At 31.8% G+C, this 15,017-nt stretch overlaps 1 protein-coding gene across 3 annotated transcripts in view; it reads right to left on the bottom strand.

Moving 5' to 3' along the window:
• Positions 1 to 241: 241 nt before the first annotated feature.
• Positions 242 to 15,017, bottom strand: part of LOC127712513 (beta-1,4-galactosyltransferase 6-like) — an 85,107-nt gene continuing 70,331 nt past the window's right edge. For all 3 annotated transcript variants that reach the window (XM_052218985.1, XM_052218988.1, XM_052218986.1), the window contains exon 9: positions 242 to 286. In XM_052218985.1, coding sequence (XP_052074945.1) covers positions 257 to 286 — 30 coding nt within the window. In that variant the 3' untranslated portion in view covers positions 242 to 256. The remainder of the gene's footprint in view (positions 287 to 15,017) is intronic.

Below are 15,017 nucleotides of genomic sequence, written 5' to 3'. Positions count from 1 at the left end.
GCGAATAAAATACAGTTAAAATTGTCGAAAAACATTTATATTTTCAAATTGAATATTCTGCTTGAATGCAAGACACACAATTAAGTGTAGTTAAAAATGTGTACTACTTTATTGCAAATATCTCCTTTGATCATATTCATAATATAACACAAGTAGTTTCTTTTAAAATTAGTATGTGTGTCACAGGTCTGCTTCTGTGTCTCTCTCTTTATTATCTAAAGTGAAAACATCAACTCCTTGGAATCTGAAGAAAACTTTACTCATTTTTTAACTTGATATCAAGGCTCTGGAATACAATAAAAACATAAACATAATAACTAATAACTAATAACTGGTATATATGTAATGCTGTTAAGGCAATTTGATGAAAAACAAAACGTATAAATCTAATGCGTCCGAAGCGCTTTTCTGGATTTACCTTCATCAGGAACGCTCAAAGCCGAATATTTGAAAGCCAAGGATGTATAAAACCGAAACAGTTGAAGAGCTATATAATAAAAAATTACCTAAAATAATTAATTGTTTATGTTGTAGAGAGATCTGGGGCCTTGGTGGCCGAGTAGTCTAAGTAGTCGAACTACTGTATCACTAGCCTGTCAACACTGGGATTCTGAGTTCGAATCCCGCACGTGGCAGGTGCGCTCGACTCCAATCTTAATTAACTAGGAATGTTCGTTTTCCTACCGAATGTCGGTGGTTCTCTCCGGGGACACCTGCTCCCTCAACTAATAAAAACTGACCGCCACAAAATAACACAATAGTGTTGAAAGTGGCGTTAAACACCAATCAATCAATCAATCAATGTATATTAAAACTCCTTTTTGTTTACCTTTTTATAAAACAGAAAAATAACAGTGATATATTTAATGGAGCTTTACAATCTTGTAGTATTAACTCCGTTAATGTTTTTTAGTACAAGCACTCGAAAACAACATTTCATATATTTATATGAAAAGTTAAATGACACAAACAGACCCTCAAAATAGGAGTCTTAAACTTTATAGTTGGTACTGACTTTATATTAATTATCTTAACATTTCATAGGTTTGAAGGTGGTATGAATTTTCTTATAACAAATGTGGAACAATTAAAACCAGAATAATAAACGGATTGATTTAAGTTAATAACTTTAAAAGAACAAAGTATTACAGATGTTCATTTACAAAAAAACACTGGACTACGGCTACTAGCTGTATAAATTTATAACGTGATATTTTTATTGGGGACAGTAATGTACAGGGAGAAGCGTGGTTAAACATGTTTCCAAGCGCCGATTTATCCCATAACATTGGACAACATTAGAAAAACTGTTCAAATCAATTAAAAAGGGATAAAGAAAATTTTATTTGTTCTGAGTCTTTAAAAGTTGAATGATAAACTTAAAAGAAAAAGTAAAAGATCTGCAATGAACACACTATTATCCAAATAACCAACAAAAAAACAGTATTATGTGACATAAGCAACCCCTGACCAGGTTCCTGACTTTGGACATACAAGGGAATATGTTGCGAGGTTGAACTATTTTGTTAGATCTCATCCTTTTTAACTTCAATCAGTGAACTAACAGAAGATCCATACAAGAGCGTGCAATGAAAACAGGGAAGGCATTTTAAAGAAAATTATACCGTATCAAACAAAATCCTTTACCTGTTGATAGGACATCATGGCAGCCTACACTTTAGTAACGGTTGTTGTACTTCATAGAAAATACATACATTAAAAGTACAGGAAGACACAATCTTGATCAATGCCCAGAGGAGAAAGTGTTCAGAGTTTCAATGCAGAAAAACAGTAACATTTTATCATTGCTTTAAAATACAAATTCAATTTAGCGAATGGATTTTTGAAAAATTTAGCGAATGGATTTTTGAATAAAAAATATCAGTCTCATTCATTGAACAACAAAAGTTTGCAAATGAAAAACAATTAAATGACGATTCCGAAGCTTGTTAGCTTTATAAATAATATAAACGTAAAACGATTGAGACGAAATAAAGATTTTATTAAATTCCTGTTGGAATTTTTCTTTTAAATAAATCTCTATTATTGTGATAAAATTAAGTCAAGCTTTTAAAAATGAATCATAAATACATGTATCCCTGCTTTAAACAATATTAGCTATCAAAATACTCCTTCATTGACATTCATTTACTGCAAACATGCGTATATCAACACAACTCAGAAATACACTCCATACGATGGAACCAATTTTAGGAACATCATCATAAAAAAAAATAAGAATTGACCCATTAAAATCTTTTGAAACACTTAGTTATTTTCCACCCCAGGCATAGATTGCCTTCCTACTATTTAGATTTCACGAATGAGTCTAATGTAGACAAAACGCGCGTCTGGCGTACTGAATAATACGCCTGGTACCTTTGATGATTTTGTTCACAAATTTTGGTATGGTTTGCAGATTACTTTGAGACATTCTAATATCAAGGTCTAAACGAGACCAATACAGGGTCTGGAGCTCCGTCTCTGCATGCGATTGATTGAGGTAACGTGTGTACTGAAGCATAACTGATGAAGATGATTTCAAAACTACGTTCAATTTGACTTGAATAAAGTCCTTTCATTTATAATGGTAAGGGATGATAATGTTTGAATAGATCAATTTATTTAGCATAACAATTATCATATCTATGAAAAGGTTTGAAGCATCTTAATATGTAAAGTGTTGCACATATATGATTTCATTAGCAGCAACCAGTTTGTCCAACCCGGCAATTAATTTCGCCTCTTAAAAGATTGCAATTGCATGTAATCAAATATGTTTATAATCAACAGCTATAAAAATGGAAAATATGGAATATACTTTTTTATGTTATGTTATTATAGTGTATGTACTAATCAATTCTATTACTAACTACACGCTACACATCATCATAGCTCGAGACCAAAAATAAATTGTTCCCTTTCATTTAAGCTGCTGCAAGAAAACTTTGACGAAAATTTTACTTATACAACGAGTGTTGTAAAATTTCAATTTACCGGCAAACAGGAATTGGCTACGACAGATGTAAAAATCTCTTACACGCTACATCAAAATTATCAACCTCCAGACCAAATATATAATCATTCACTTCCATAAAAGCAAAGAAAAGTTTTACAAAATTTTTCCTTGTACAATAATTGTCGTAAATTTTCAAACTTTCGGCAGCAGAGTAGATGCAAGACAGATCCAAAAAATTGCGTACACACAATAACTCAACATTATCAAGCTGCAGACCAAATATAAAATCATTCCCTTTAAAAGAAGCCAAGAAAACCAGGAAGAACATTTTTCTACCATAAGTCTTTCTGACGGACTGAGCCGAACGGTTACTTTAGACCTGCTTTTGCATTTGGTGACGGAGGTCAAAAGGACTTCGTTCAATATGAATGTTTGATTTAGTAGGACTGAGTCAAGGTTCCTAAATTTCATGGGCATATATTGTTTTATCAGGACTGTTAACAGTGAATATATTGTCTAAACATATCCAGATATGGTTGAAATATCTGTCAAGTGGTGTTTCATTTTTGTCTTTGTGGAGTTTTCCCATAAATTCTTATTCATAACAGTAACGGAATAAATCTGCCATTAGAGGTGCACAGTTAGTCCCTTCTGGACTTTCAATTATTTGAAATTAATATTTTGAAACATATTTTAGGTGGGGAACTATAAATTGTGTTTGAGATATGCTTACAAAATGTAATAGTGTACACGGATAATCTGCAATGGCGAAGCTATATACCGAATTATTTTCTCCGTTTCGTATAATACCCGTATCGTTAGGTGCAGTAAGTGTGAATCAGAGAATATAGTTTACGCAAACGAGAGATAATCACCGTCAAATAAGTATCACAAATCAGAAAAAAACTAATCGTATCATAAATCGGACAAAGAAAACTGTAAAAAAAAACTGTTGTGAAAAGTCTAGCAAGCAGACTGTCATATACAACAATACTGACAATACAAACATGCAAACAACTACAGGACATAATCAAGTAAATGTAAGAAAACTTAGTATACACTCACAGGTGGGGACGTAGGGCAAAACCAATGCTAGTGACAATAAATAAAGACAAATATAATTAATAAGCAAAGGCAAAGTGTAAGGAATGCAAACTTTAAAAACTAAAAAATTAGCAGCACAAAACCGATTACGAATATGCATATGCAATATATGTACAATTTATATATTTGCATGAGCTAAAATATCAGGAAAAGACTCGCCGAACTTTCTTTTTTTCCCTGCCAGTAAAAAGGACATTTATTTTTTAATTAGACAATGCTAGTATAATGTTATTTATCATTCAGCTGTGATATTGAAGTCTTTTGAAAAAATAGTTTTTGAATTCTAATTATTTGTCTTTAGTAAAAAATCGACATTGTTTGGACGCGGACACCAAAATGAACTGTGAACTTTTACAATAATTGTAATATTATCGTTCGCTCATTATATCAACAGTAAACATTGAACGTTGTACTTAGATAGTAACCGAATATCCCATTAGTGTGTGTGTACATCTTTATATGAAAATCAATTGGCTAATTGCATGAAAAATTCTACTATATCAATACAATGCAGTTATGGCAGTTTTATCAATTAAACCAAAATTCTAATATTTTATATAACACCGATTCAATATTTTATTCTGCAAAATTGACACATTTTCAATTTATTGTTTATTGTTTGGCTGTAAATGGAATACCTTTCCCATTAATTAAAAAGAGACCTGTGTCTCAGTGCAATTCTAAAGACCAATCAATCTTTGCATTGCATCAGTTTTTTGAAAATGTACATGAAAAGATTTACTATAAAGGTAATTCTAGTTTTACCTTTCGGACGTTCAGCATATCAATATTTACGTATATCCATACATATAACTGTTTCAATCTTTTAATCAGTAAGTTGTACTTTAAATTGTTCAGTCCATCTCTCTGCCATATTTTATGGACATACTTCAGTATTTTCAACCTAAAAATATAACCCAATGTCTTATCTCAACGCCACATTACTACATTGTCCATAAAATTGTTTTTATTTATAGCTTTCATATTCAGTCATGTAAATGGGTTTAAGAATTTACATTTACAGGCATTGACCAATTCGCTATTATGTGATGCTTTATCACCGCACATGTTTCATTAGCCGTTTAAAACAGGACTATCACGTAAAGTTTCACTGGTGAAACAAGAACAGTCGACACTTCGAGTTAACAACTGTAGTTTTAAAACATCTGTTGTATGCAAGGGTTCGTTTTGCTACATCTTAATTTTTCAATGAAGTATTTTGTGGATTTTTATTTGTCTGTTGGTCTTTTATTTCTGTTATGGTGTTGTCCTTCTGGATTTAACTGATGTGTTTTATTGTCTCATGATGTATTCCCTTTTTCTATTTCACACAAAAGTTAAGGAATCCAAAGAATGCATAATTAGTCCTCAAAGCATAAACTAGTTCTGGGTAATAAAACGTTAATTACGAAACAATTTAAATCCATACAGATATTTTCTCCGATACTGATTTCATAATTTTTGTATTTTTATATTTTGTCAATCCATGTATGTGAACTGTCCAATTGTGAAACGATTGTTGTCTACAAACCTGTCATTCTTTTTATTATCTTGCTGATGTTTGATACTTCCGCAGTGTCCAAACTCTTCAAAAGGTCGAATTAAACTGTAGTTATTTTTCTTCATTCTGTAAAACAAATGAAAAAGGAGCTATAGAAATAACATTTAGCATTGCAAATGCTAATTATCAAAAGGAATACATCTTCTCTTGCAATGTTGACTATTACAATTTAAAAAATGTTTGCATTTTCTTTGTGGTTATTTTCCATCGTTCTTGCTAAATGAGGTTATATAATACAAAACTTACATTGATAAAAACAAACATTAGAAAGAGCTAGTCCATGGTTGAGTGAAATAAACTTTTTGGATATTTACTGACTAAACCATCTGAAAATCAATGGCATTCAGCAACATTCTCGACACAAGCGGTCTATGGCACCATATTTTTTTCTACTGAATACTACATTAGTCTTTTCCAACTCGGTTTTACTTCAGTGTTTCTTTCGTCGAAAATGTTATGAAGAGAATTTTTATAGAATTAAACAGTTTTTTTCTAAATGTTATTGATGACACTAGGCTACAAAATTACATAAAATAACCTCGCATGCTATTTCATTTGCACTAAAACATTTCTTATGCAAAAGTCCGGTTTGTATATAGTTCTGTCTACAAATTAACTTTAGAATCATAAAAAATATCAGCATTTCTCTTCTCAATTATGTTACCTTGTAAACAAATCGTCGTCCTCGCCTCCCCATCCAAAATACTCGTTAGAAAATCCATTTATTTTCTCATATTGAAGTTCTGAAAATGTATTCACGCCTCCAGCAAAACCTTTGTATGGCAAACTATAAAACAATATTGTATATAATTGTATCCCTACAATACACAATTTTTATCAACAAACCATTTTTTCTGTAAAATTACCATTAAATTGATAGATTGTTTGTATGATTGATTTGACAGATTATTCTTTGATTATGTAAATATTGCTGACGACAGTCAGTTGGTAGTATAGGGTACTAAAATTTTATTTGAAAACAACTGTTCCAAACAAAAATATCATGTTTAGCATAGTAAAATAAAATTCAAAAAGATAAATACAATTAGGAATAACTTTTACCATCAGTTTGAGAAGAATGTCAGTGTTCCTTTGATCAAATAATCTGGTCATTTAAGAAACCCATATACTCGGCTAGCTCGTATCATAACCTTGGGAAGGAATTTCAAACTTTTTATTCGTTAGTTGGTATTATTTTTCAACGATTATGGAAACAAAACGATACTAAGTCTCATACGGCGATGTTCAAGAAGGAAATGGCACAGGATTGTGCCTACAAATGGATTATATCTGTGAATTTCTGTTATACAACTATTCAATAATTGTCACCAAAATTATAACGGCGTTCGTAAAAGTTTTTAAAAGATGACTTCACTAGATGGTAATCTGCTATAATATGTTTTACTTACTTATATTTGAATTGCTGAACTTTGACTGCCATATGTATAGGGTTGTCGGCACACGTATACAAATTTCTATCGTCTTCTGGTAAAATGTCTAGGTCGTGTATAACTATACAGTCATACTCCATATCTAATATGGCTTCTTTAAATCCAATATTTGACAGCATACCTCTGTTAAAGGGAACACCAGATGTCTATAATAAAATATAACTAATTACTCGCTCTTTCTCATGCAAACATGTATGTCATGCATTACGTTATCTTACCCATACCATAAAGTAGAAACAAAAAATTGATAAAAAACATATTGTTACTAGTTGAAAGTTTGGTTCAGTTTTGTCAAAAAGCATCGCCAATTCAACAATTTTTGAAGCCGTATTTATGAGACCCTTTGTTGGAGATGTGGTGCGCATGACCCAAGCATATGCTGCGATTGAAAAGAAAGTCAGTTGAAAAAGTGAAACTAAGGAAGGAAGCAGCTGGAAGACCACTTTCGTTGATTGATTTGAACCGTCAAACAATCAGTCTTTTACAGGTTGTGAGTAAATGATCTAAATTTATTAATTTGTGTTTTATTTATGAAATGAGATCAAACAGAACTAAAATAATTGACCTTATACAGTTACACTTGCTTACCTGTCTATTTGTATTTATTTGTTCACCCATTTGGTTATAGTTATAACGGGGTCACATGCCGCATCGACAGTTTTCGTGGTTCATGTCATTTGTTGATTAGATGGCGTCTAGTCAAGAATACAAGCGACATGTTGTTATTTTATAACGATTTCAGACATTGTGTATTGTTTTCTATGACACTTTTGAAATTCTGAATTACGGTTTAGTATATATTAAATCAAATTGGAGAGTTTATATTTATTAGGCAGCTGATGTCCCTTTAGACAAAGATCAAACACGATCAGTGTGTTTTCGTTTCTTCGCTGACGCATCTATTTCTTTATTATATTTTTTTTATATTAACAGCCACAAACTATATTGTAATAACAGTTTGTTCATTATGCCAATACTTACTTGCTCTACAATGTAAATACCAAATTCTAACTGTTGTCTGTATATCCTAGGTATAACATTATTTAAGAAAAGTTTCATCTGCGGTTCTCTGTCTCTATAAGGTACAATACTTGCAACTCTCTGCTTGGGTGTGCAGTTTGTCGGTTTATAATGTCCATCTTTCATAAATGTGAAAACTTCATTTAGGACTTTTAAATCAAAAACAGTTCTATTTAACGTTTCTCGTCCATCTGGAATATTTATCAGCCTTGACTTAAAGTTTCGTTATGAGGTGGAAGTACCAAGTACAATTCTTTGGATTCAATAAGACTCGCTGCTACATTATTTTCATTATTCAGAAAGTATGCTACTGCTGCTGAACGTTTTGTACCTTTGGGTATTACCAGCCCAGTAGTATCACTTTTGCGTTGACATGAAATATTGAAAAGATCATTTTCTTAAACACGACGGGTGTGGAGCAGAATCTGCCTTCCCTTCCGGAGCACATAAGATCAACCCCAGTTTGGTGGGGTTCGAGTTGTTCAGTCTTTAGTTTTCTATGTTGTGTTTTGTGTATTGTTTTTTGTCTGTAGGTATTTTTCGTTTTTAGCCATTGCGTTGTTTATTTTCGACTTATGAGTTTAAATGTTCCTTTGGTATCCGTTGCCTTCTTAAAATTTCCTGTTCATAAAATGCGTCACTGATGAGTCTTTTGTAGACAAAACGCGGGCCTAGATTACAAAACGTTCACGATATGATGTTTGTTCCGTGGTTCCGGGTGCTAAAAATAGTTAATGATAGCCTTTAATGCCAAGCTTATAAATAGCATATATGACTTTAATTAATGTATTTGTTAAATAAAGAAATACAGAATTTGGGGCTTATTTATTTGATGATCTATTTCATAAACATGTTAGTCTCATTATTTGAATACAAACAGACTGAACCGTTTTGGTGAAATTTTTAAACTACTATCAATTTGCATTTACATTTTCATCTTGTAGCTTAAAAATAATCTCATTTTTGTTGAAATTGTATTGCTGATGATGTTTTTCTGTTTACAGTTCTCTTTATAGTTTTTGTCCAAAATACAAAAAAAGGTTAACATAATAAATTAAGGATAATAACTCCTATATGAAGAGAACAACCAATTTCATGTAATCAGACTTTAAGTTTATATCTTCCTATTATAGTTTTAAAGATAAAAGGCAAAAACGCAAAATAATAAAAAGTTATATTTTATGACATTTTCTGCTGTTCAGAGTTTATCAATAATTTCTGCATTATCGGTTTATTCATAGATCTTGCCTTGTGAATCATTTTGACTATTCTATGTTTCTCTCTTTCTATTATGGTTTCAATAGCACAAAAAATGGTTAAAATCGTCATTCAACGGCAATAACTTCGATAAGGAGTCCCTTGACGATTTCGGCAATCTTGACATATTTGTAGATAATGTCTTGCTGATCAATTTTGCATGTAAAAGTTTCTATTTTTTCCATTATAGTTTTCCAGATAATACACAAAAATACGAAACTGGTAAAAATCACCATTTAAGGGTTATAACTTCAATAAGGAGCGGATTGACGATATGGTCATGTGAACTTATTTGTAGATCTTATCTCGCATATTATCTTTTATATTCAAATGGTAAAATTCGTCATTTAAGGCCAAAAACTCCAACAAAAAGTCGTCTGACAGTTTTGATTTAAAAAGACACTATCATATTTTGTCTATCTATAGTAGTTTTGAAGATAATAGAAAAAACTTTTACCTGCTGTAACAATATATTAAACAAACGTCAATAACATTTTTGTAACATACCGCATGGATGGATGCGTTCCAGTATAGCTTGTATTCAAATTCGAAAATTTCCATTAGTAAATATTTTCTATTGTAGTAAAAAGCTTTTTATCAAGAAACCATCAATTTAAACATTGCTATAAGTTTTTATCTCAGATATTTTTACTTAAAACTATCACCTGCTGTACACAAATATTAAATTAACGTAATTATGTTAGAACAGCAACAATGACATTTTTGTCCAATCAGCGAACAGATCAGCGACGCTATCTACGATGTAACCATAGTTTAGAACGATCAAGGTCAAAGGTAACGAATTCGAAACTATAATAGACTGCATCGTAAAAAAACATTGCCATCGATAGCCAATGACAATCAAGATCAAGGTAATCGGTAAATGAATGAGTCAGTCGTTGTTTGGCAATTAGTATCAAAAGCTGTCACCATACAGAGAAGCTCGCAGCCAAATATCCAATTAACCTTCTCATGGCGTAAATTATTAATGAAAACATAATGATCGCTCACAAGTGTTATTTTTTTTAAATACAGAGACAAAACAAATCGTTTGATACAAACTGGAATTAGTTGCGTGCGAAGCGCACACAATAAACACCCTGACACAACAATTAGTCAACTGTCGACTAATTTGACGTCCTGCATGCAGTGATTATACCAAGATTATCTTTTATGCTTCACAATATTAGAAAAAGTCTTCCATATAGTACTTTTAAAAGAACAAAAGAATTTCTTTTTCTTTGACAGAATGATATGTATTATAAACTTACGTAAATATTTTGGTGGCCAGGAACATCGTTCAAATGTTAGTTGGAATTTCTGTCATGAATTAGCTGAGTCCATATAACTCTTTTTGAAATCGTCTGACTCAATATGTGTTGGTGTTTATATCTAAAAGACTCTTTATATTCCCATGTATTTTTGAAATTGAATGATAAATCTTAAGATTGAGTGCATAAACAAGAGTCGCAGAGACCAAAAGTCCGATTAAACAAGTACGTTCACAACCGCCACCAATCTTCTACAATTAGAATATACATATATATTAGACAAAATATTTGACTGTCATTTTCAAACATGTTGATATGATATGAATATCCACTTTCCTTAATACAAGTCCGTCAAGGTTTTGCTAGATTTTTAACGTGCTAGTTCACTCTTAAAGAATACACAGGAAGACAAGTTAATATAACCAACCTTTACACATTATTTTGACAACAATCCGACCCGTCTCTGCTCTTACTCTTAAATGTAACGTGCTTTGCAGAAAATCATTAAATACCACAATTTCCACGTTAGCCCAAATCCAAGACCACCTGCACTTTACAGGCATTATAAAAATAAGAAGATGTGGCATGGTTACCAATAAAACAACTATCCACCAGAGACCAAATGACGTAGAAATTAATAGCTATAGGTCACCATACAGCCTTCAACAATGAGCGAAACCCATACCTAGCAGTCAGCTAATATAAAATGCCACGAAATGACAAATGTAAAACAATTCAAACAAGAAAACTAACGGCCTGATATATGTACAAAACAATAATCGAGAACACCACGATATTTGATAAAATGACATCTAGTCTAAAATACGCCCGAAATGCTAATACAGCTAATGCCCCCGTTTATAGAAAATCTGTCTGAATACTTTGAAAAAAGTCCAATTCTGAAAGAAATCCCCTCATATTAGATTATTCTGATTCTTGAATTTATTCGAGGTATTTATGAATGGAAACCTTTATACAAATTTGTAGAGGATATGATAGAAATAATGTGCTATCTCTCGGACAATAAATAATATAATATTTTTTTTTAAAGTCCCCCTTACTAGAAAAACATGTCTCCCCATTTCACATTAATCTGATTATTGAATTCTTCTAAAGTATTGAGTGAGATAACCGTCATAAAAATTTGAAGAAGATCTAAAAAGAATGAGTGCGGTATCCGGGAGACGCTAATTAATATGGGATACCCTAAGACATCCCTTTACAGAAAAGGGTTCCTCAATTCAAAATTCCAAATCATCGAGCTAATCTAAGTTTGATAAAACTTTTCCACAAATTTGAAGAAGATTTGATTAAAAAATATTATGCCATGTCTTACGGATTAACGGGTCGACTGAAAAACACATTTGCAACTTACGTGTACAACTTTTGCAAATTCGTTGCATTGGAATAAAACAAAATTGTAAGAATTGAACTTTTTAGAAATCTGCTGTAACAATCATTGAATAAACAAGTCCGATACCGTGGATGGACTCGCGTTGCTGCATTTGATTGATTGATGTTGCATGTACATGTATACTGAAGTATAACTTATTGAAGGCAAGAAAACTTCGACGAAATTTTTTCTTGTATAATTTGCTGCAGGGCAGATGTCATCATTGATTTTACGCTACAACTGATCATTAACAAGCTGCAGACCAAATATCAAATTATTCCCTTCAATACAAGCCAAAACAGACTGTGACGAAAATATTACTTGTTCAAGAATGTCGTAAAAATTTCAAACGAACAGCAAACTGAAAGTTGATGCACGGCAGATGCTAAAATTGCTTACCCGCTACAACTTATCATTATCAAGTTGCAGAATATATAAAATCGTTCCCTTCGATAAAAACCAAGAAAACTTTGACGATAGATTTCTACCAAGATCTTTTGGACAGACGAATAGACAAACAAACGAACGAATGGACGGAGTCGAGCGGGTACTAGACCTGCTCTGGACTTCGGCGACGCAGGTAAAAATAGAAAATATATATAAATGCGGTGAAAGTGATGCAGGAAAAAAAAACATTTGAGGAAACATGGAACATCTTCGAAACAACAACACCTAATTGATATTCAAATACTCTTATTTCCTGTAAAAAGCTGTCGTTTTTTATCACCACAAACCTTCCTTCAAGACACGAATTCATTGTGTAGATATGCAGTTTTCAACAATATGAAAATAGAAATTTAGCGATATCTTCTTTCACTTGAAAACAGGGTATACATGTTACAGTGAATTTGTAGAATTATGGATTATGTATAATTCTTGAAATTTTCAGGGATTATATATAATCACTGGTAACTTTAGTGATTATATATAATTACTAAAATGTTCAGGTATTTTATGTAATAACTGGAATGAAGAGACAATGAATACAAGTAAAATAAAAATAATTCATTCTATTAGATCTATTTAAACATCTTAAGAAACAAAAATATCAAAAGTTTAAGCATAATATTCTAATTAAAATCAACTACATTGTAATTTTTGATGACATCTACTATGAGGGTGTGGATGGTGGTCCTTTATTTCTTTATTCTTTATTTTTTACATCCTTTTTCTCTATACTGTATGTTTTGCACATTATTATTCTCTTTTCTTATTTTTTGACTATTTGTCTATTCTTTAGTTTTTAGCCTTTTATTTTGCACTGTTTGCCCATTATTCTCTATTCTGCAAACCCCTTTGAACATTTGCTCTGCTTATCCTTTTTTTTTTTTTAACCTAAAAAAAAAACCTTTATAGATGTTCAGTAGTTGTCGTTTGATGATGTGGTTCATAAGTGTTTCTCGTTTCTCGTTTTTTATATAGATAAGACCGTTGGTTTTTCCGTTTGAATGGTTTTACACTAGTAATTTTTGGGGCCCTTTATAGCTTGCTGTTCGGTGTGAGCCAATGCTCCGTGTTGAAGAGCGTACTTTGACCTATAATGGTTTACTTTTATAAATTTTGACTTGGATGGAGGGTTGTCTCATTGGCATTCAACCCACATCTTCTTATATCTTTTCACATATTGAATCTGATTTTACTGATCTTTGAACAGAAAGAAAGTGTTCATCAGAAACATCTGAAGGTGCTAAAAAGGTCAACCAGACACCTCATATTGATTCCTTCTGTATTATCTGAGCATAATTTCATGTTTCGATGTTTCGTAGTCAGGCATTATTCTTTTCAGCCCTTTATGAACGATAGCCTTTATGTTTTTGGGGTCTCCCTTTTAGCAATCGACATGCGGAATCACCGGTAACACAGCCTCCTCAAAAATTGTGTTCAATCTATCACGCATGTGTTCTGTTTGTGTTTCCAAACGTTTAGTTGCATTTCTTTGTTTATAGTTCGAATTCCTTGTTCATGTTGACTTGTTCGTAAACTCTCACCCACTTTGTTTTACAGCAAATTACATGATCTGCTCATTTATGTTGGTACTAGTATTATTAATCTCGATTTAAAATACTTATTTTTTATGAGTTAATGTGATTTAACACAGTTAAATAGAATATCACCAGAAAAAAAATGTTCACTTTAATAAGGTTTGAAAAATGGACAGGGAAGGAAAACTGTCCACTTAAACCATCAAGAGGTTAAACATACGATTTTTGTCTGTATTTGAATTTTTTTTTTACCAAACAGAGAATATTTATATTATTGATAATCCCTGAAAACGTTCCAGGGAATTTGTAAAATAATTCTTAAAATTGTCAGTGATTATGTAAATTCAGTGGTCATTTTCAGGGATTATATATAATCACTAATGATTTTAGTGATTATGCAGAATCCCTGAAAAATCAGGGATTCGACATGATCCCTGATTATACAAATTCATTGTAACATAACATATACTTGAAAATCAGGCTGACAGTTGTGGTCGAAACAGTTCTATGATAAGAAGTTTCCTTATAGTAAATGTATCAAATATTGTAAAACCGTTTTAGCAGTATTTGAATTTCTAAAAATTTATTATCCGGTAGTATAGCTTGTGTGAGCGTGTGTGATCGGCTTGTCGCTTTAACAGTATGTTGTGTTTTGAGTTTCATGGCACGTTTTGTCGAATTAACTGTCTATTACTTTCATTAAAAATAATAAGGTACAACCCATTTAGACTTTGATACTATGAAATTTGATGTTAACACAGCAGGAAAATGTTTTATTGACAAATTTTACAGAGGTTTAATACAGAGGATTTTTGGTTATGTTCTCCATTTGACAGGTTGACTTGTTCACAAGTTCTCCGTAAACAATTTTTTCGCAATACTCAATAACCTCATTGGCAAGTAATTTGATATATTGGTTACTATTTAATTATATTCATAGTTACTTTTGCCGACAATCTCATATTTGAAACTCTGAACACCTGAAAAAAACAACAATTGCACAAATGACAATAAAAACT

This window comes from Mytilus californianus, unplaced genomic scaffold (assembly GCF_021869535.1).
Source record: "Mytilus californianus isolate M0D057914Y unplaced genomic scaffold, xbMytCali1.0.p SCAF_8, whole genome shotgun sequence".
Lineage (NCBI taxonomy): Eukaryota > Metazoa > Mollusca > Bivalvia > Mytilida > Mytilidae > Mytilus > Mytilus californianus.
Note: the sequence above shows the minus strand (reverse complement) of the source record. Positions and strands in the feature narration are given on the sequence as shown.